At 35.5% G+C, this 23,654-nt stretch overlaps 1 protein-coding gene and 1 long non-coding RNA gene across 2 annotated transcripts in view; one reads left to right on the forward strand and one right to left on the reverse strand.

The window, feature by feature from the left end:
- RFTN1 (raftlin, lipid raft linker 1) overlaps nt 1-23,654 on the reverse strand; it is a 189,670-nt gene that overhangs the window by 69,332 nt on the left and 96,684 nt on the right. Inside the window, 2 exon segments of the mRNA XM_026708274.2 lie at nt 3,906-4,221; nt 16,320-16,428. Coding sequence (XP_026564059.2) covers nt 3,906-4,221; nt 16,320-16,428 — 425 coding nt within the window.
- Nucleotides 14,133-17,693, forward strand: LOC148123982 (uncharacterized). Its single transcript, XR_015740325.1, has 3 exons — nt 14,133-14,294; nt 15,885-15,999; nt 16,943-17,693. It is a non-coding gene; the product is annotated as an uncharacterized LOC148123982 (long non-coding RNA).

Consider the following 23,654-nt stretch of genomic DNA (forward strand, 5'->3'; position numbering starts at 1 on the left):
ACAGAAACAAATCTGAATCTGGCAGAAATTGGCAAGGAGAAAATGAAGTAACATACATACAGAAATCAATGGTATTAAAACTAACCCCTAATTTGTCTTTCTTATGTATGCTAATTGTTCCCATCCAGTTACATGTCAGACCATACCTAATTTTAGCCAAACCCCCCCCGCCCCCCCAAGAAGTCTACCAAGGGCATAAGCTTTCTCCAAATGGACCTCAGAGCTTCTTTTGCTCTTTTCTTGTGTTATAAAGTAATGGGTGTTGGTAAATTTACCTGAGAACGCCCTTTCTATCTATGCTGCTTGAGAGCCCAGGATGCATTAGACCCCTCCTGATGACATCATCAAGCTGAGTCTGTCTTGTATAAAAGGAGCAGCCTGTGGGACTGACCCCAGCTTTGGTGAAGGTACTTGACAGACTTTAGTCTGAAAGCCAAACAGAATCTTGAACAATAACATATCTTACCATAGTCCGGATGAAACAAGGGAGGGACTGGGCTCTCTAGCAGCATAGATAGAAAGGGCGTTCTCAGGTAAATTTACCAATGCCCATTCTCCTCCATGCTGCTGTGAGAGCCCAGGGTGAGACATACCAAAGCCTGCATGTCCTCGGGAGGGTCCTCATCTGGTTAATCACTCTGAAGTTGGAACTACTCACTGAAGCACCCGTCTGCCAAAGGCCGCACTTGTTGGGGGAAGGGCCCATATTCCACGTCCATTGGGCTGTTCGTGCTGCTTGGGGTAGGGAGGGGGAAGCAAAAAGCCTACTCGGTCCATAAGTACTCATCAGCATGATGGTGAATCTCTGCAGGCACTGATTCCCCCAGCGTTCCATGTGTGCAACTCCTCAAAATTTTAAAGAATTAGCACTCTTGCAGCCAGAGCCAGGCTTGAAGCAGCAGCAATCGTTTGGAGCTTTTCACTCCTCCACCCCAGCCATGCGTTTTCCAAACCCGGCTCTGGCTGCAGGCATGCGATTGTGAGGACAGGCTTTTCCTTTTGCTCAGAAGATCAGCAGGTAAAAGAGCCAGTGAGCTGCAAGGAGGAAGGAAGCCATATCCTCAGCTCCACGGGGTTTGTGTGGAGACTGTGCTAGGGGCCTAGCAAGGAAATGCATTCCCATCCCCACTAGCAGAGATGATCTTGCCGGCATGGGGGATTCCGGAGACACGGCTGGGGGAAGAGAAGGGCTGGCAATTGCACCTATTGTGTGGGTTGCTTTGTGGTAAGTTAGCACTGTTTTATGTGATCAGCCATGCAAAAGGCTGGGGTCATTGCTTGCGCACATGGGGTGTGTATATATCCAGGGCGCTTGGCAGTATCACTGGACAGTCGCTATCCCAGGGGTTTTGCTCTGGAGCCTGATCTAATAGGCACGGATGTGATTTATGCAGCAGCAACAAAGGGCAGGCCGTTGTGTGTGCAGCCAGAAGCATTTTGCGCGTAGGCTGATTCCAAAGCACGCTCCCTTATAAGATTGATTGTACCAAACTTTTTGCTTGTTTGCTTGCATGTATGTATGTGTGTATGTGCTCTCTAGGGGTCTTCTGCTTTAAGGGGCACTAGCTTTGGGATTTACAGGATTGCGGGTTGATCTGCTCCCTCCTCCTCCTCCTTTGTCCTTTGGCTTCATAGGTAGATGGTCCTCCCTGGGATTTGCATCTGATTTACTGCCTACAAGTCTGTTCTTTTTGGAGAGTCCTTTTCTAATAGGATGAGCTGTGGTTTTGCATTGATGTTTGGATTGATGGGGGGGGGGGTTGTTTAAGCCCTTGGCCTTGAACTGAGGGATGCTACCTTTATTGGGTTATAAGGAGGAATTGGAAACAGGTTTCTTCTTAATTTTTAGAAGACAAAATCACAGGGGTTTAATATAGCAGAGCAGCTCCCTCTAATTGTGTTAGACAGTCTCTTGACTTTTTTTCTTTTTTTTTTTGCTGCCAAGCTTGATGTGGGACTTATCATAGTCTCTCCATTATCCATTCCCTTAAGTTCTCTCTGCAGCATTTTCTCAGTGAAAATTTTCGCCCGTGAACATGAGTGAAGTGGGGGAAATCCAGACTTCTAAATTTCAGATTCTGTATCATGTATAATCTGGCTTCCAAACTCGGATATATGATAGATAGATAGATAGATAATCTAGCTTCCAAACTTAGGTAGGTAGGTAGGTAGGTATAGGCTAAAAAAACCTCACCTGATTTCAAAATATTTTATCCAGATTTTTAAAATTACTTTTTCGTTTTACTTTTCTCACTTTTATTTATATTTTATCATTCAGATTTTATTTTATATTCCATTCTTAATTTGAATGTTGGTGGAAATAATTTTATGCTGTCTTCCAACATACCCTCTTTACTGTAAATAGCCATCAACACATTAATGAAATTCACTATCTTAAGTACTCCCTTTGAAACTCTATAGAGCTTTTCATCTGTACATTTTTGAAAGTTTTGGTGTAAGAGTAAGAACTTAAGAGTATATTCATACTGTAGAAGTTGTTGGAAAAGACCCTGTTAGTCTCGGGTAGCCAAAAATTTCAGGAATGTGGTAGCTCCCCTTCAAGCTAACAACATCCTTTATCAATTTAGCTACTCCATCAGTTGGATAAAATGAGATTAAAGTTTAATGTATTTTTATACTATCTGTTAACCTAAAATGGGTCTAATAGATTCCTACTGTAGAGGTAGTCCTTGACTAACACCACAACGGAGTCCAAAGCTTCTGTTGCTAAGCAAGGCAATTAATAAGTGAGTTTTGCTCCATTTTATGACTATAATTGTTAAGTGAATCACTGCAGTTAAGTTAGTTCATTTAGTGACCATTAGAAGTTACAATGGCACTGAAATGACTGCTTTTCAACTTACAGTCATTGCAGCATCCTCATAGTCACATGATCAAAATTCAGATGCTTGTCAAGTAGTTTATATATTTATGACAGTTACAGTGTCCTAGGATCATGTGATCGATTTTTGCGACCTTCTGACATATTCACTTAAAAACTGTTATTAACTTAACTGCAGTGACTTATTTAACAACTGTGGCAAGAAAGGTTGTTAATGGGGCAAAATTCACTTAATATCAAAGGAGCAGCTCCTCGCATTGTGGCTGCTGCAATGAATATGAGACGCTCAGCCAATGGTTTGAGCATAGTTAACATCTCCAACCCAATGAGCTGTCTGTTAACACTCACCACACCTGTCAATTTACCAACTCCAGTTACTGCACCAGTGAACATCACACATAAAGTCACTATCACCTTACCAATGAATCTCACAACACCAATGACATTAGCTGGCCCTTTAAATATAACCATGAGACCTGTGGAAAGCGTGCCTTTCCTTCCTCAGGCATTGCCAACCTCTCCCCCCCCAGTAAAAAAAAATCTAGAGCAAAAACCTCATGCAGTATGAAAAAGAATAGAAAAGGGGGCTGCTGTGTATTGTTTAATAGACTGCTATATTGGCAAAATGCACTGCTAAATTGGCCATGCCCACCCAGTCACATGATCATATAGCCATGCCCAAGCCACGCCTATAGAATCGGTAGTAAAAAAAATTTGAATCCCACTACTGGTCTTAGGCGTCCAAAGAAAAAGACAGAAATCACTGCAATAATATTGCAATATATATCACTAAACACCTCTCCTAGTAAGGGAGTCTGATACATTAACTCAAATGTAAAAAAAAATAACTACCTTAAACAAATATTAGCTTATTTTTGTGCAAAACAAACCAGTAATTCAATATTTCTTATTGTATATGTCCTATAAATTATCACCTATTATATAAAAATGTCATTAGTAAAAAAAATGAATGGCAAAATTTATTTACATTTATCAAACAGTAAATGAAGACCATAGCCCAAACCTACTTTCAATAGTCTTAAGGAAGAATCTGCATACTCACCTTGAAGCTTCCCTCTAAGTTCTCCAGAAGACATTAAGCTAATATGCTCAGTAATTGCCTGTTCACCTCCTAGATCTTCACTAGAGTTCATCTGCTGGTCACTACATTCTTCTTCTGTTGCTAGGACCTTGCATACATCACTGTCATTACCCTTTTCAAAAATTAATGAAGAACAATCTTCATTCTTGTCATCTTTTAATTCTGGGGAGCTGTTGCTGATAGATATTACAGCACTAATACTCTTGGAGTTCATTTGGGAAACATGCTGAGGTACTATCCCAACAAATTTCAGGCCCCGACTTGCAGCATCTTGAATCTATAAAACCAGGAGAGATAATATTTTAATTTACCAAATGTCCTTTAGGAATACGAGTGCTTCAAAGAAGTAAAGAAACTAGAAACTAGAGTTATTTTATGAGTGTATTTTTCCCTAGTGCATAAAATGTCCCATTAGACTGGTATACTACAATCCAAGACTCTATTAGCATTTTTTCTTTAAAAATAAAAATAACTCTAGTATAGAAAAAAAATCTCATTGGCTTGGATTTTTAGTATCATGGCATATTGAATTCACAATATATGTTATATTAGGAGAATAGTCTCCAATATATCAAAGTTTGTATGGTTCTACTTATATTAGAGTGAACTTTTTTTCTTAAACTCCAAGACTGCATTGCTTCAATTTTGTACTGGTTTATAAATCATTTAATTTTTAATAGAAAATCAGAAGACACTTGGAGAAAATGTTAGCACTATTGAAAGTATTACAGCAGCACTGAAAGCAGAGCTGCAAACCAGAAAATAACTGTAAAGAACTCAGAAAACAGATGTGATTGTGTGGCATTATTTAAGTAGCATAGAGGGAAGTTATGTACAGGATGTGGAAAAGCAACGTGAAAAGATGAATCTGTGAGTGGAAACAAAGACGCAGCAGTATTCCTTCAGCAACAATACCTGTATCATAAAAAATTCATACTTCATAAAACTTCATTTAGTGAAAATTTACTATTTCAGAAATTCATACATATGCTACCATTCTTTTTGTATTCCTCCTCTAGCACATCCTTTCTTCTTCTGAATGAGGTAAATGTTTAACCTAATAATTTCCAGTAACTGAGTTTGGATTTACTTTGCCCTGTATTAACGTTGGTTGCAATTTGTGTAGCTGACTTCATATATGATGCGAAAATTTTTTTCCATTAAATAAATAAATAAACAAGTAAAGTCATTGGATGATCAAATTACTTTACTCTCCCTATTAGGTGTGAGTTTGATAAAAACGATTTCTCAAGAGTCCAGCGTTTTGTTTTGTATTACCAATTTCAATATAAACTATTGAATAATAAAATAATAAAGAATTAAATATATTTTACTAAATGAGCAAACTGATCTCTAAACATTGCCAGCAAAAGAGAGAGAAAAAATTCCTACTACCATAAACCTTCTGAAATTATTTACATTTCTTTCAACTAAAATTGCTGACTAGGAACGTGCTTTTTAAATTATCAATGCATTTTACAGGAAAAGCATCCTAATGGCCTTATCTTTGTTTTTTTAATTGATGCAGAAATTCAGAGAAAATATCATAGCCCACAGGTAGGAAAATGAAAAGCTTGGAAAAGAAAACTCCAAATTAGAGAAATGGCCATTAAAATAAGAAATGCAGTTCAACTCTGGATAGCAGAATAAAAACGTTGACTCTGTGTGTAGCATACCTGACAAATGATGAGAAATTTCATCTGGAAATCATTATGAAAGGTACTGAAATAAGTTTATAAAATCTGTGGGTTCAGCTACAGTTGGATAATTACAAGAGAGAGGCCTGATTATCACAAGAACTTGTAAAGGTAGAAAATAAGGCAAGAAATGCATTTAGATGATTCCCTTCTTTTTAATGGGCAAAAATAGGGTATAGTGTTTGGACAAATAAGCTCCCACTAACACATTTCCACCTATTTCAATGCACATTCCCTCATGTCAGATAGAGAACAAGTTTTGTTTAGTGGTTCAGGAACAAAGTTACAAATCAGGAGAGAGTGAGTTCTAGTCCTATCTTGAGCCCATAGCCATGTAATTGATTTTGGCCCAGCCACTCAGCCCTAAGAAACAGGCAATGGAAAATCATTTTCAAAACCCTGCCAAGAAAACTGCAGAAGACTCATCCAGGTAGTCATCAGGAGTTAACATTGACTCAAAGTCACACACATGCAAACACATCTGACACAGAATCTACATCTTCATAAGGGACAGATATATCCAACAGCTCACAAAGGCCAAATATATCTCTATTCCCTCCCTCTCCAGGAGAGGAAATGTTTTTGTAATTTCAAAAAGAAAAAAGAAATTAAACTTAAGACAGTTCTTAGCTAGCCTTAGCCTTTTCTTGTTCCTGTACAGAATACCCTTCTGTTTAGAAGGCTATTCTGTACAGGAACAAGAAAAGACTAAGGCTAAGCTAAGAATTGTCTTAAGTTTAATTTCTTTTTCTGTGTGTATTTCAAGTTAATTTATGTCTTTGGTGGTTTTTACTTTTATACAAGCTCAGCCATTTGCTCTTTTTATCTAACTTGTTCATATGAGAGTTTATAAAGAATAGCAAACTAGCATCATCTCTTTTTTCAGAGTCTTATTTTTCTACAGGTTGTTCTAAGGGAGATCCTTTTAAATTGCTTTCTGAGATCTGTACTACTCTATATTTCATCTTGTTTGCTGTTCAGTGTGGTACGGTTTATAAAGCCAATGGCTGTATTATATTCTCTTTTGATCGTACTGCGCCCCCGCAATCATCATTCAAATCCATACTTCACTGATGAGAAGTTGAACTAAAGAAGAATAGTATTAATACTGGCATTTGTTTCAGGCTGGAAAAAATGTAAAATTGTATAGCTTTATGTGTCAGTTAGCATGTCTGATACGGCAGCAAACATTCTTTTGCGATTCTAGGGGATAAATATAACAGCATGAGAAAGAAATCTAAACCACTAACAAAAGCAATGTATATGTTTTCTTTTTGTAACATGGGATTAGGGTAGAGAAGATGTATTATCTTCTCCCAAATAACTTGTTTCTTCTGCCTTTAATGTAAACAAATTTTCAATGTTAGGCATATTTATAATATGCACATATTGATTTAAATGTTTTCAGTGAGTGCAAAAAACAACTTGATGAAGGAATGCTGTAAATGAAGGAATATTTTCCAAAGCTAATTTTTGGGAAAGCTTACTATTTCCCATCCTTTTCAGCTTTGCTGAACTATTTTGTTTTCTTATTTATGGTTAACCAGAGACTTGACTGCATCTTTGAACACAAAACAAACTAAGTGGTGGCATATTTTGGTCAACCACTACTCTTCCCAATACTAAGAAATTATTGAGCAACAGCCATAAGTATTAGTGTGTTTTCCAAAAATATTCTTTTAAAGAATATTACCACACACTTAGCCTGGTACAGAAGAGAGAATAGGCAAAATAATTGTACTTTGATCTAACATAATTCAAACTGCCAACTCAGCAAAATGCCAGTATTACATTTTTCAGCCTGAATTCCTTATTTGTACAATAAGAATAAAGCACTGACCTTCTTATGGAAAAACAATCAAGTTATAATATCCTATATATATAAAAAAGAATGCCTATCTGTTTCCAGTAAAAATGTAAGGCAACAATATTTCTATTATGGATATGCTTGAGTTCTGTTCTTTAAAAAAAAACACAAGTAAATATTAGTCATGCTGCCTTAAACAATATTTAAATGATAAAGTGGTAATCATATTACTTCAGATTTAAGGATAAAAATATCTGCAGTAGATATAACTTTATAATTGAATGCGATATCTAATTTAATAAAACAGGAATCAGAAGGAGTTTATAAAAAGAGACTATGATCTCACTCTTTCTTGTGACTAGGGGAATGGTTTCAGTAAAAATTGAGAGAATGCAGATATTTAAATCTTCATATCTTGCTGTCTCATGAAATCTGATGGATATTTAGCCTAATAAGATATAGAGATAATAATTAATGGTCTTAACATACTGTCACAAATAATAAAATAATCTTCAGTCTATCACTCCAAGAGATAATTGATAAAGTAATGCATTGTGCTAAGCAAGTATGTAATTTTATATTAACTTAATGTCTTGGATACATGCAGCTAATTCATGGCCTAGTAGTTGATTGCCAAATACGGTTTGTTTACTTACTTATTTATAAATTTATTTCCTGTCTATTTCGCCGTGGTTTTCAATAATAAAAAGATGAAAGGAGTGTAAACAGAAGTAAAATAACAGAACAGTAAAATAAACAATGATAAAAGTACATAAGAATACATCAATATGATAACCAAAAAGATGGATTGAGGAAGAGCAGAGAGCAGGGAAGGGGGTAGAAAGTCTGCCATCCATTTAGCATCAACCTCCACTATTTGATGTATTCATTAACCAAAATTAAACAATGAAACTATTCAGGCCGATATGTAAACCAGGCTAATTTACTAATTTTTGAGATCTCTGAATATATCATTTATTGTTAAATGTATTTCAGAGAAATATTAATATTACTTTATTATTGTTTGGTCTTTAACATCATTATTATCATGCAAAATTTATACATGGGACAAGAAGTAACAGTCCAGATGGAACATGCTGAAACAGACTAGTTTTAGGTCATTTGTTTACATCGTAGTTCATAAAAGGAATGAAACAAAGCTGTATACTGGCCTTATTTACAACATGAATTTTTACTGAGGAATGCTGGATTGAAGAATTATGTTTAAAACTTGATTAAGAAACATCAATAACTTATGAAATGCTGGCAATACTACTCTGTAAAAGAACCAATAACCAGGAAATACAGTTTAGTACTTGTAGAATAGCAATGTAAATCTTAGGGGGGTGGGATATTTAAATACCACCTGTCTATATTATAAAATCAGATGTGTATAGCAATAGTTTTCCCTGTGACACTCTAACACAGTGGTTCTCAACGTGTGGGTCACAACCCCTTTCACAGGGGTCGCCTAAGTCCATCGGAAAACACATATTTTCGATGGTCTTAGGAACCCAGCCATAATTTTATGGTTGGGAGTCACCACAACATGAGGAACTGCATTAAAGGGCTGCGGCATTAGGAAGGTTGAGAACCACTGATCTAACACAAAAGCAGATAGAAAAGTATTTTTATGATTTTGTACTTTGATGTTGGAGAAAAACAATGGGTAGGTAAGAAAATATACAAATAGATCAATGATCAAATTAATCCAATGTTCACACTCACATAAGAAATAAAATGCAAATTATCAGCTCATTGTGCGCTTTTGATAAGTCCATAATGCTGGGAAAGGTGGAAGGAAACAGAAGAAGTGGCTGATAGCAACAAGGACAGTAAATTTAACAACAGCAGTAATGGAAAGATTTAAAAGGCCAGGTTGGGAAGAGATTATTCTGGTAAAAATCAAGCAACGTAGCACATAATAAGCGGTGGGATTCTACCAGTTCTGACCAGTTCTATAGAACCACTTGTTAACTTTTTAAGCAGTTCAGAGAACTGGTAGTTAGAAGAAATCTTCTTTTGTTTTTTCCCCACCCTTATTACATTCTTGGCGGTATGCCTAGATTTACTGTCTCCGCAGATTTTTTTTTCTTGATACTTTCTTAAAGGGGAAGGGTTGTTTTAAGCTTTTTACACTGTTGTTTGGAGGAAATACTCCCCTGGAAATACTTCTAATTAGAATCTCTATTCCTGAAAAGAAACTGGTTTGAGAAATCTGATTAGTTCCTGTGTCTATTTGTTCTGGTAATTGGTTTAACAAGCAACAGCTACTGTTGTGATTTAATTATTTGTATTGTATTTGAATTTTTTCCTGCCTCATGGTTTGTTTGTTTTTTAATCTAGAGAGGGGATCTTCCTTCACTACTTTAGTGGTATCTGGCACTGTCCTTTTGGGGTGTAGTTCCAAGAGGCAGGAGGCAAGCTTGGCAATGATTTTTTTACTGCCTTTCTGGGGGGCATGTGACCTTTCCTTAAATCTGGATAATTCCTTAGGATATCTTGTGAGATGAGTGAGACTAGCTGGTATCTTTAAGTGGTGCAAATGGATCTAAAGATTGCTTTTCCTGGGTGTGCTCTTTCTGGAGAGCTTAATGATCACTCTGCTAAAGGGTTTCACTTTATGAAGAAGAGTTGGCTGGTGATAGTTATCATTGCATTTAACTATTTTAATTCTTCAAGGTGCTCTGACACACCCTGCCTGATTTGTAACTCCGGCTTGCAGGTATTTTTAATCTAATGATTGGTATTCAGGGCAGCTTTCTGCAAGCAAAGAAGCTTTTTGTATTTTTGTAGGTAGTCCTTGACTTACAACAGTTCATTTAGTGACCATTCAAAGTTACAATGGCACTGACAAAAGTGACTTATGACCATTTTTCATACTTATGACCATTGCAGCATCCCCATTGTCATGTGAGGTCAAGCGAGAAACACCCTTTGATGTGAATGACATTGAGTTGGCCACACCCACCCAGTCACATGACCACCAAGCCACACCCACCAACTAAGCCACGCCCACAAAACCGGTTGTTAAAATTTTTGAATACCACCCTGCATATAATCAACTGATCTTTCTTCACAAATTTGAGAAAGAAAAATGACTAAAGCAATGTCTTTATAGAGAGAATATTACTTTGGCCCTTCTCTTAATTATCAGATGTCTGGCTTACCAGTTTAACAGAATATAATTTGAACCTTAATTTAGCAGCCACTCAAATTGTTAGCAGTTGTATTTGCTGAAATAAAATTGCACTACACAAAAAGATTAACTTACTAGTTTATCTTAACTGTTATCTTAACCCTAACCCTAACTGTCTGGAATAAAAGTTCTTAAAACTGTGAATCATAGTCTTTAGTCATTGATATTTTAATCAAGGCTTCAAGCAGTATAGTCAAAGCTGTCAAAATGTACTCTTAGTTTGCCTGGATAAGCCTTCTTGCAAGCTTGCCTAAGCATAACAGTGTGCAAAGCCCAGAGTTAATCTTGGGAGAGGGCTAAATTAAAATCCCCTACCAATCACTGCCACAGTGATTAGTAAATAATTTCCTGTTAGCCTGGTGACATCCAGCATGCTGTATAAAAGCATATTCATATTTTTGGAATGTCTGTAGCAGTAGTACATATTAATGAAGTTCAGAATTTTTAGCCATTATTTTGAAATTCTATTTTTTCCAAATGGAAAAATGTTTTCTTTGTGGTAAGAGAAAAGCTAAATATAATGTACTTATAGTGTATTCTTGTACAAAATTGAGAAAGAATGATGAAAATTACATATGCATTTGTATTGCTATGTAATACATTTTTTTTAACAAAATAAAAAATAAGAGGAAATAAAGACAATAAATGAGCAATAAATAGTGGGGGGTGACGGGACAAAAATAGAAAAAAATAACTGAAAAAAGATTATAACAATTTGCTTCTGATCTTCTTTAAGGTGGTTATAGATACATTTTAGTTTTAGTTTGTTTTTCTAAGATTATATCATATTTTGCTTCTTTCCATAAGTTACCCTTTTAAATCTTTAAATTATAAATCACATTTATAGTTTATTTCTTTTCTTCAGAAAAAGCTGAAAACACCATCCAGAGTCACTTGTTTGGTGAGATGGGCCGCTATATATATATTGGGCAAATAAATATATAAATAATATTATAAATGCAACTTAATGACCCTCTACTATTAATGGATTATTAAAATGATAAACCCTGAAGAAAAAGAATGTGGAATTTAAGTAAGATTTTGAGCAAAAAAATGCAATAATATATGAAATAGAATTAGTAGAATTTTGTGAAGTTAATTGATTTTCATTTCCAGCATCTGTTTTAAATAACCTAAATCAAAGCCAGAGGCTTGTAGCCAACTTTAGTGATTCACCAGTTGTAAACTGCAGTGACTCACTACTGTGTCATTTCCTGCTTAGACTACCTTAAATGAAGCTCCCCTTGAAGACAACTCACAAGCCATAGCTGGCACAAAATGTGGCTGGCTGATTTGGGTTAATTGCTATGGCAAAGTGACATACATACATACATACATAAATACACATACATAATGAGGGAAAATTCTCCAGGTCCCAAGTACTGAAAACTATATATAAGCGCTTCTGGAATTGTACTTTTGATTCTGTAAAGTTTGTTCCACTCTCTACTCTCCCTTAATTACAATTAAGGCTTCATTTTTTCAGGGAGCTCTCAGAGGAGATTGCCATGTAGGCAGACTGCACTTTAATGGGGCTTGATGAACATGTTTTTATAATGGTCTTGTATTAATTGGTTTATTTATTTTATTGTTTTACAATTATAAAGTGTGTAGAATCGATACAAATAAGTGTAAATAAATAAGTATAAATTAATAAATAGAGGTTCTGCATCAATGGACAGTTTACTATTAGAATGAAAGAGTAAATAAATACATAAAAGGAAATGGGAAGCAGGACATTACCTATTAAACTGGGTACTTCCAGGTGCAGACTGTAGAACAGATCATGAGTCATTAGTATCAAATACACAAGTTGAACAAAAAAATTAAATAATATATGTTTATGAAACTGTATGGCAATAATTGACAGGCATAAGCTCACATATTTGGGTACGTAATGGAAGTGAATGATGAATTGAAAAAATGACAATATTTGACTAGGTTGAAAAAATAGAAGGGAGAACAAAGGGAGGCAAGATGGTCAGGATCAGAGATACTACTGGAATGTCCCAGGAAAAGTTGAAATGGATGGCAACTATTCATATTAACTAATATTGAGTTTGGCCCAACTTCATACCAATTAATCAACCATCCAAGCCAGCAGGTAACCAGGCAGCCAGGAGTTGTGCTAATATTTGGAGTCATTGCAAGTTGGGCTAATTAGAAAGAAATAAAACTTCCTTTAATCTGGAAGTTAATGTAACTTATTCCTTATAACCTTCAAGCATTATCACACATGTGGGTTTTATTTTAGGACTGTGCATTACTTTGGATTCAAAATTTGCTTCAAGGCATGAAGATAACACAATTTTGGGAAAATGCACAGCAACTTTAAGATGTTGCAATTAATTACTATATTCATTTTTTTCCTCTTCAAAATATCCCCTGGTCAATGAATCTAAAATGCTGCACAGGATAATGTATAACATATAATGGATTTACTAGATCAGAGAATTAAAAAAGAGGATAAACTTGTGATTTTGACTTATTTTTAATCTAAAAATGTTACAATGAATCTTTATCTGTTTTCAAGCACTATATTTTGAAGTATGCAAAGTATATTGAACAAATCATATATGCATATACAAAATATCAACACAGATTTGAAACTAACACTTCATTCCTGAATTGAAAAACAAGCGGGAATCAAGTGTTACTTTCAAATCTCTGTTCTTCAGACAATTTCTGGAATGCTGGGTTCAAGCACTATAGTCTTTTTCCACAACTATTTTCAGTTTAGCCAGAAAGATAAACTTTCTAGAAAGTCACAAGGAAAATAGGCTAAAATCAACATATCTTCTGGGCATATCATGAAATGCTTTTGTTATATTCCCAAAGCTCTTATTTCAATGCAAAACATGAAGTAAAAATGAACATATGCACTTTGAAAAAATAGCCAAGAGCATATGTTTGTTTTCACATCATCATATCCAAGGAAAATGTCCACAATTCTTTTATTTTACAAATGTTTTCAAAATGTCATGCTATATATTGTAGTAGCATTCCTGTCCATTATTTTCTTTATTTTATGTACCTACGTTGTTCAATAAATACATTGATTTCTGGACACTTAATTTAAAAAACAGAAACTTAGGAATACTTTGAAAAAGTATTTTTCAGGTATTCCTTGAAATAAGACAAGTCATTTAATAAATGTTCAAAGTTACAAAGGATGCCCCCAGATTGCATACAATTCTGTTTCAAAGTTATGACAATTGCAGTTCCCCACAGTCATTCACCCTTACAATTGACCAAGGTGATGCCACAATGTTCATCTGCTCTCCCCCACCCAACCTTCTCAGGACTCTGAAGTGCTTAGGCCTGCTTTGCATGCCTCCTGGAAGCAGACACCATTTTCTATAGGAAATGGTGATTGCTCTCACAACTTTCTGCTCCAGTCAGCTGGCTTTCAGAGAAAGCTCTGAAAGGCTAGATAACTGGTTTCTATTTTTCTTCAGAAAGGCAAAAGGAAATTGGCAGGAGGATAGACAATGGTAAAAACAAAAAAGGTAGGCATGCCCAGTATTTTCCTTGCCCAGTGTTTTTCGCTGACAAGATAAGTGGAGTGGGCATGCATGCAAGTCAGCAGTAGGACTGGGAAAGAACGAGCTCCCTTTTCCTAGGTTGTTCCTCTTTTGCTTCTGGAAGTAAGTAAAATTTTGAAGGGCCCACAATTCATTTTAGCTATTCTGAAAACGGTTTCCGACACAGTCTAGGGACACCAAGGGACAGAATAGCTTGCTTTCATTCCAAATATGGCAGAGCTTCCAGAACAAGGTTTACATTAAAAGGTAAGGGAGTGATCAATGGGGAAGGACATGTGGGATTCCAACGAACAGGAAGCAGAGCATTGGGCATCTCAGGATTGGAAATGCCATGGGCCTGTGCCTGCATTAGGTGTCCAGAATTTCCCCCATCCCTAATTCACCTCATACTCCACTTAATGACCCACATGTGCTTTTAACAATTGTACTGGAGACAGCAGAGTGTTATTTGCAGCAATCCATTTAACATTTGTCACAACTCAGATTGTAATGGGCTGACTTGCAACAGTAATAGGCAGGCATTATCGTTATAACTCAAAGACTATCTGTACTGTAATGTATTAGAATATTATCATTTTAACTCTTCTAATTTAAGTTTTAAATTAGAGTATTATGCGATTGTTTTTTAACTGAAATTGAATTGAAGTTTTATAATACTTAAAACTATTAAAGAAATAAAGACACAAATAGTGTTATTGTATTACATTATGATCTTGGACAGTTATACTTAAGCAATTAAAACACTTTAGATTTCATTATTTGAAATAATATTTTTAAGTTAATTTAAAATATCAGCATACTGAAAATAGGTTCAATGTACTAATACCAATAGTCTTAATCATATTCACTTTTATGATACTATTAATGCTTAAGTATATGCAATATTAGTTTCCTCTTAGAAAGAAAATGTTAAATTAAAATATTTAACCAAATATTTTGGTAAAACAATAAAAACAAAAGCAATGTGGCTGAAAGATCACTTCAGTTTAAGTATTTCTCCTTTGTTGATACATATCTCTGATCTGTATTCACTATAAAACACACACACACACACACACACACACACACACACACCAGCAACTATTATCTTTTTCCCTCAGTTAAAATGGATCTTCAACTCATACTGTTGTAACAGATTGTACTCTTAACAGCCTTGGAAATAAATGTCTGCAACTACCAGCACAAGGGTGTGGCAATTGCTCTTTCTATTCATTGCTTTCCAATGCACACTGAATAAGCATGAGGCATTTCAGGATGAACTGAGCTGTCTCAAATGATTCCAACAATTCAAGAAAAGAGCCAAGAAAAAAGAACCTGTTTTAGAAAAGTTAGGAAAGTCTGCCAAGCAAGTTGTTTATATAATTCATCTATAAAATATTCTGCTTCCTTTACAGGATAATCTGAACTCCAAGTCTAAGATATTATAAATCAATTGCATCATTTTAACTTTTATTAAACCTATTAAACTTGCACCACATAGACAGAATCTTATCAGACTAAACTATACTGATCTAACCCTAATTATTGTACTCTGGAATATTCTAGAGAATGGCTAACCTAAATTTCATCCTCTTTCTCCAAACTAGTTATTGTCTGTGTTGTCTTTTGTCTCCCCCTCCTTGGAATATACTCCTTCCTTCCTGGAAAACTGCTGCTTCACAGTAGTCCATCACATTATTTCCTCTTTTGTAGATACAATCCACTGCATTTTCTGGTATAAAAATGGGCAGGGTTTGTTGCACAACAATCCAATTTTACTGCTCAATTGGATGGCAGGACCTAACTCATCTTGGCTGCTTTGAAAAAGGTAAACAGGATTAGATTACTTTATAACTTGGATAACAAGATGCAAGATTAGACAGAAAGTTGTAAGAACATCCTATAAGAAAGCTGTGTATTTTTCCCAAGGAAGCAAGATGGGCATGTCCATAAAATTGCAATTTAAAAACTTATGGAAAATTAGAATTTGATAACTGTATTGTTAATTACAATATTCATTTAAATTGCATGGCTAACTTACATAAAGGAATGCAATGGGTTCCAGAGATGTAGTGAATTCTAAAGGCTTTCCGTTTATAATTTTGCATTTACATTTTATTATTTTTCAAGCATTTTCTATCAACTTACTTTTTTTATAAGGTCTGGTATTTTTGATTTATCTGGAAGTTGATCTGAGAAGAAGCAACTTTCAATCTCCAAAGTATTCCATTCATTGACAGGTTCTCTTTGCAAAGGTCTAAAAAGAAAAGAGCTCTCAATTATATCATAGCACCAAGATTATCAAATTTTATGCAAAGCTTAATTTATCTTAAATTTATTCTAATTCCTATACTAAACTTTTTACATGGCATCAAATCATACTACAGGGAATTATAGAAATTTATAGATTTCCTATACCAATAAATAAATAGTCTTGAAGCAAAATTTAATGTATATGAAAAACACACCATCCTTATTTTCACGAAGTATCACAGAATATGGACTTACACATTTAATGGCTGATCTTTTTAAAGTACCACTCTTAGTAAAATATTACCTTGTTTCTACATACTGCCTTCACTCTAGTTATGCATTATTTATATCTGATCTTTAAATAATTTAATTTCTTGATCTAGTAGACAAGTTGTTCTAATCTGAATGAAAAGTACAAATTGTTCTTGAGCCCAAATAGTAACTAAATATTAGCTAAAGAGGAGGCAGAGTAAAATATAATCTTTTGAATTTTCCAACCATATCATTCATATATACAGTACATACATACAATATTCCAAGGAAGGAAGGAAGGAAGGAAGGAAGGAAGGAAGGAAGGAAGAAAATGGATCCTACAAATTAAGTTCTATCACATTCAGAACTATGGAACAAGGGAATTAAAAAGTAAAAATGACTGTCAAGGCAACCCAGGATTCCTTATGGACAGCAGCAAGCAGGAAGGACCCTTTTAGAGCTACAAATTTCATATACAACACACATTCAGTTTGAAAATTAAAGGATACAGTAAGTTCTTTTATAACTTTCAAGTGATCATCAATTTGGTTTTCTGAAGAAAGTAGTTAATGAAGAATGCATTAAACAGGAGAGGGATAAGTGGGTACTCAGAAAGGTATTTTCAGAGTATTTAAAGGACTAAGTATCACATTGGTTTCCAGAAGTACTGGGTAAGAACGGTTTCTAATTAAGAAAAAAAATATTTTTCAAAGCAAAGACCTTCCTGTTTTACTGTTAAACAGCTTGAATTAGTCAACATATTCTTCCTTATCATTAATCAAAACTGTCTTGTAATCTGAACTGATTTAGTTTTTCTTCTCCAAAATGACAGAAGACCATCCATGCTATAATATGCTGTCCATGCTGGACAACCTGATGTAAAAACAGGAGGCGCAGAATTTTATTCTTTTACTTTAAAAAAATCTTCAAAAATTTAATGGGTTTACTTTTTCCTTATCCAAATTTTACTGCAATCCTCTGATTTTACTGCAATCCTCTGAGTAATAATATTTAATATAAGACACAATACTGATACAATAAACATTCAGCACTTACAAACCAAGATGTCACTCTCCTGCCTCTTGATTTTGTTCTTTTTAGGTCATACATTCAAATGCTCTATTTTATTACTAGCCTCAAAGCCTCCTGGATTCTTATAAAGATTTGAGTACATTTACTTATTTTGCCTGGCAATATTATGATAGTTTACAATTTACTTTGTATGAGGTTTTTATAGGTAGCAATTGAGATTGCAGGATGAAGATTAAGTGCAATTCACAGTTTTTAATAAGTGAGAATATTTGTTTCTAATTGCCTTTGTAAGGTATATAAGCTAAATAAATACAACATACATGTCATAGATGGATTTTCATTTGATGATCTGATAGAAACCACCAAAGGCACCAGAATTACATCAAAATCAAGCTGCATCATTTGTCCCTGGGTTCTGATCTCAAACCAGAGACTCAGTGTCATACAGTAATCTGCTCAAATAACTTGGTTTATAAAATTCATTGCACAGCGATTTGTCTGAAATGGTAGAGATTTTCTGCCTGAGCAGCACGCATTGGACTAGAAGACCTCCAATGTCCTTTCCAACTCTGTTATTCTGTTAAAATGGCCTATGCCTGGATAGGGTAAGGGCAGAATGTTCCAGATATATAAATATTAACACTGCTATGCTACTTCCCAAATATATTAATTCTTTCCTAATCTTACTTTTAAATATATATCCTATGTAATTGCAATTGACTTTTTCTATAACTTTCATCATTCCGTATTTCCAATACAGGTAGTCCTCGACCATAATTGAACCCAAAATGTATGTTCTTAAACAAGACAGATGTTAAGTGAGTTCCCCCCATTTTATGACCTTTGTCAGTTGTTAAGTGAATCACTGCAGTTATTAAATTAGTAACAGATGTTAAGTGAATCTGGTTTCCCTATTGATTTTGCTTGTCAGCAGATGGCAAAAAGTGATCAGGTGACCCTGGGATAAATAGTCATGAATATGAATCAGTTGCCAAACATTTGAATATTGATCACGGGAACATGGGGATGCAGCAATAGTTATAAGTGTGAAAAATGGTCATAACACACTTTTTTCAGTGCTGTTATAAATTTGTATGGTCACTAAATGTGCTGCCCCGCTCCACCAAGCAACAAGAGTTAAAGCAAGAGTTCTACAGGAGCTTAATCAAACCCCCAAACAGGTCCTTGGAATTTTTTATTTATTTATTTATTTACTGTATATTTTATTTTTTTATTTAATTTGATTTGTCAATTGCTTACCAGAGAATAGATATAAGAATATAGTTATGAATACATGAAATGGATTGATATAAGAAAAATAAAAGAAACAATAGGACAGGGACAGTAGGCAAGTTGGTGCGCTTATGCACGCCCCGTACAGACCTCTTAGGAAAGGGATGAGGTCAAATGTAGACAGTCTAAGGTTAAAGTTTTGGGGGTTTGGGGAAGAAACCACAGTCAGGTAGAGCGTTCCAGACATTGACCACTCTGTTGTTGAAGTCGTATTTCTTGCAATCAAGTTTGGTGCGATTAGCCTTGAGTTTGTATCTATTGTGTGTTCTTGTATTGTTATGGTTGAAGCTGAAGTATTCATTGACAGGTAGGACATTGCAATATATAATTTTATATACTATACTTAGATCGGACCGAAGATGGCGTAGTTCTAGGTTTTCTAGGTCTAGAATTTCAAGTCTGGTGGTATAAGGTATTCTGCAACGAGTAGAAGAGTGGAGAACTCTTCTTGTGAAACATTTCTGGACTTTCTCAACTGTATTAATATCAGATATGTAATGCGGGTTTCAGACTGATGAGCTGTGTTCGAGTATTGGTCGAGCCAATGTTTTGTATGCTCTAGTTAGTAGTGTGATATTACCAGAGAAAAAACTACGTAGGATTAGGTTAACAACTCTTAATGCCTTTTTGGCTATGTAGTTACAGTGGTCTCTAGCAGTTGCATCATTAGAGATGAGAATTCAAAGGTCCTTGACAGAGTTTGGATCATCAACAAGGTCTTGACTGTTCACCTTCTTTTTTATTTTCTGATTTTTTTAGCCAATTTGTTGAGATTTGAAGTTGCCATTTGTTTGACCATTCTGATACATAGTTGAGGTCTTTTTGAAAGGTAGCAGTATTGTTGGTGGTGTTGAATAGCTTAACGTCATCAGCAAAGAGAACACAGTTGCTCTTAATATGATCACAGAGGTCATTTATGTAGAGTATGAAGAGAGTTGGTCCTAGAACACTGCCTTGGGGGATATCACTGTTGACAGGTACAGTATTTGACAGGACGCTCCCAATTTTGACTATTTGTAGTCTGTTTAACAGGAATGCTTCTATCCAGTTATGCAGGTGTCCAGAGATACCATAAGATTTTAGTTTTAGTATTAGTTTGTCGTGTACCACTGAATCAAAGGCTTCTATTGCTTTGCCCTGATCGAGTTGTACAATTCATATGTTTTTGCCATGTAAGAGTTGCAGATTACAGGATAGTTTTTTCCTGAAACCAAATTGTTTATTAGATAGTAGGTTGTTTGATTCTAAGTGGAGGATAATGGATTAGTTGATAATTGATTCCATGACTTTACAGGTGACACAGCATAAAGAGATTGGTCTGTAATTTTCAAATAGGCTGGGGTCTCCCTTTTTGAAGTTGGCGATGACCGTGGCTTGTGACCATAGGTTAGGCAAGGAGCTGGTCCTGAAAGATTTTTCAAAGATTATGCTTATAGGTTCAGCTATGGCAGTGGATAGCTTTTTTAAGAAGTAGGCACATATTCCATCCTGACCAATAGATTGCGTAGTGCTTTTTCAACATTTCTCCTATAAAATCGATATGTATTAGATCATTGTAGTTGCGTGTGGTTCGACTAGGAAATACTGGGCATGATCCATTGCTGTTTACAAATACTGAGCCAAAGAATGTGTTAAAGAGTTTGGCTTTAATGGTATCGTCGTTGCAGTCTTTTTATCATTTGGCCCCTTCAGGGGTGGGATGGACCTTGAGTCTTTTTGTTGTTTACAAAATTGTAGAAAGCGCAGGTGGAATTGGTGCGTAGAAGGTTTTCTTCTTGTTTAATGTGATAGTTGGAGCATTCTGTCTTTATCTGGTGGCATAAATTTTTGTATCGGCTTTTGAAGTTGGCAACATGACCAGATTTGTTTTTCCGCCAAAGTGATCTCTTTTTGGATTTAAGTTTCCTTATTGTTATGGGTAATCAATTTTTTCTAGTTTGGGGAGTTGTTATTGGTACATATAGATTGATGACTCTTTTGACTTCAAGTAAAAATATGTTGTCTTGGTCTTCAACAGCATTGCATCCCGTGAATAGAAATTGCCAATCAAGGGATGAGAGATCATTGTGTATAAGATCATAGTTGCCTTGTTTGAAGTTATAATTGGGGATCACGTTGTTGTGATGATTTTTGTGTAGACGTATGTTGAGACAAAAGTCAATCATGTTGTGGCCACTGTTGGAAAAGAGTTCTTTAATTTGTATTCGGTAAATTGAATTCAAACTATTGCAGAAGATGAGATTGAGGCAGTTGTTTAGTCTAGTATTGTTGGTTACTAGTTGTTCTAGTCCTAGATTTGTTACAAGATTGTAGAAGGTTGCATGTATGGGTTCCGCTGTACATTCATTTAGGGTCCAGTTAATATGTAGATTGAAGTCACCAAGAAAGATAAAAGTGTGTGGGAATGATGTTGCCCATGTTAGTAGTGAATTTAGCTTGTTTACATGTCCGATGTCATAATCAGGAGCTCTGTAACATAGTAAGAATCGAAATGTGATATTTAAGGACAGTTCACAGATGATGGTCTCAGGAAGAGCAAGCTCCTGGGTAACTTGAATGTATTTTAGATATAAGGACTTTTAATAGAAGATAGAAACACCACCTCCTCTACAGATTTCACTATCTGATCGGTAAACATGATAGACTGTTACTGTAGTAATGAAGTTAGGGAGAGATGTATTGAGCCATGTTTCACAGACAAATATGATGTCAAATTTAGCCGTATTTAGTAAGAGGAAAAATTCAGGTATTTTATTCACAAGTCTTCTTGCATTGAGTAGCTTGCATTTAAGCCAGTTGTAGTTGGAATTGAGGTAATTAGGGGTGTGCCTGCCTAGTCTTGGGTGATGGTGGATTGGTTGAAGTAGGGTTGGATGCTGAGTTGTGGGTTGTGTGACTTACTTTTGATACAGTCTCTCCATTGTCTAGACGATTTTTGAGTTCTGTGCGGAATATACAGGAGCAGGCACATTGCTGTAAGGTCAGGGCGAGAACAGAGGTTCTTATGGTTGGTATTGCTTTTGGCGAGTGAATTTATAATATAAATGAATTTACGTTTGCTTGATTCATTTTTGCAAATGACCCTGCAGAAGCATGGGGCCATCGAGCTGTCTTGTTTTTGAACTCTGTGCCGATGCGGGAAATGTCAAGTATTTCATCAGGGGAGACGGTTGATGCTTGATAGTCACTGATGATGTTGCGGACAATTGTGATGTCATCATTATCACTGATGTCCTCTAGACCAAATAAGATGGTGTTTGTACGTTTCTGTTTGTGCTCGACAGCTTCTCTGACGAGGATTGGGAAATCACCCCCTTGTTGTGCAGGTGTAGATTCCAAGCTCAGTACAGCAACAGTCACTGGGCAGTCAAGTCCAATGGGCACACACCAAGTCCAGGAAAGCAGGTCAAGAGTTGAAAATGGCATGAGCACACAAAGCACAGAATTGGGCATATTGCTCCAGCAACACTCAAGGCCTCAGGGCGGAGTTAATTAAGCAATTCCAGTGCAGCCCTTCATGAGAAGTGAGGTTGCTGATCAGCGTTGTACCTGTTTGTTCTATATGTCCTTCAATCAGGAGGAGGTTTGCACTCCATCTCCTCATTACTAACAGGCCCTAGCCTAGAGCCTCCTGGCCAACTTGTTGTAGCTGCAGCTCACAAGCCTCAGCCTGTAACTCATCCAATCCACCCAGTTGAGGCTCCTCCATCAGGATAGCATTCTTTAAGCTCCTATCCTGACCAATACTCGACTTCATACTTTCCTTTGAAGTCTCATACATATCCTTCTCTTCTGAACATGCATCTGGAAAGGGTCCAGGGGTTGATCCATTACACTAAATATACTGTTGTAAGTCAAGGGCTACCTGTATTATAACTAGATTAAACAAATGATAATGCATCACCTAAAATCTGATAACCAAATATTCTTAAGCCAATGTGTCAATGTTCTACTTGAAAAGACTTTTACCTTTAGTTTCAAAAGATTGTTTCAACTGTAAACATCAAAAATTAAACCAGAAATAGTATGCATTCCTGTTGTTAATAAATCTCAAGTGCAATAAATTGGATATTATTTTCCTACATCATCTCTTTTGTAAGAAACATTAAGCATATGGGTAATTGTATAATATTAGAGTGTATGCCTTTTAAAGCTTTTATAGAAATTGTTACATAGATGTTTAATTGAAGATTATATTAAACACACAGAAGTGATTATCTGGTAATCAAAAAAATAAAATGTCAGAAAAAGATTGCCAAAATATTTCTCTGAAACTATAAATGACTTTTTTATTATGCTTATTTCCTTCTCAGTTATATATCCCTTCCTCATGTTTTATTCCAGTAATATGCTTGAAGTGAATCAAACTGTAAAAGAGACAGGCGCTCGATTAAGGTACTGCTAGCTAGCAATTACTCTTCTGCTCAGGGCTTTCCTAAAAGTGGAAATCAGTGTGAATCTGTTCTGTCATGTGAGAATCACTGAGAACAAGCAGTCCCTCAATGAAAATTTGCATCTACAACCTCTTTATATCTGTCACCAACAAATTTTTTTTTTTTATAATTCTGAAACTTCTTCATCAGCCTTTGATACTTATTTCATAATTTAAACAATTCTTGGATTTCCATCCTGCCTCAGTTCATTTCCTTATCT

This window comes from Pseudonaja textilis, chromosome Z, assembly GCF_049901715.1.
Source record: "Pseudonaja textilis isolate UNSWEBS1 chromosome Z, rPseTex1.2, whole genome shotgun sequence".
Lineage (NCBI taxonomy): Eukaryota > Metazoa > Chordata > Lepidosauria > Squamata > Elapidae > Pseudonaja > Pseudonaja textilis.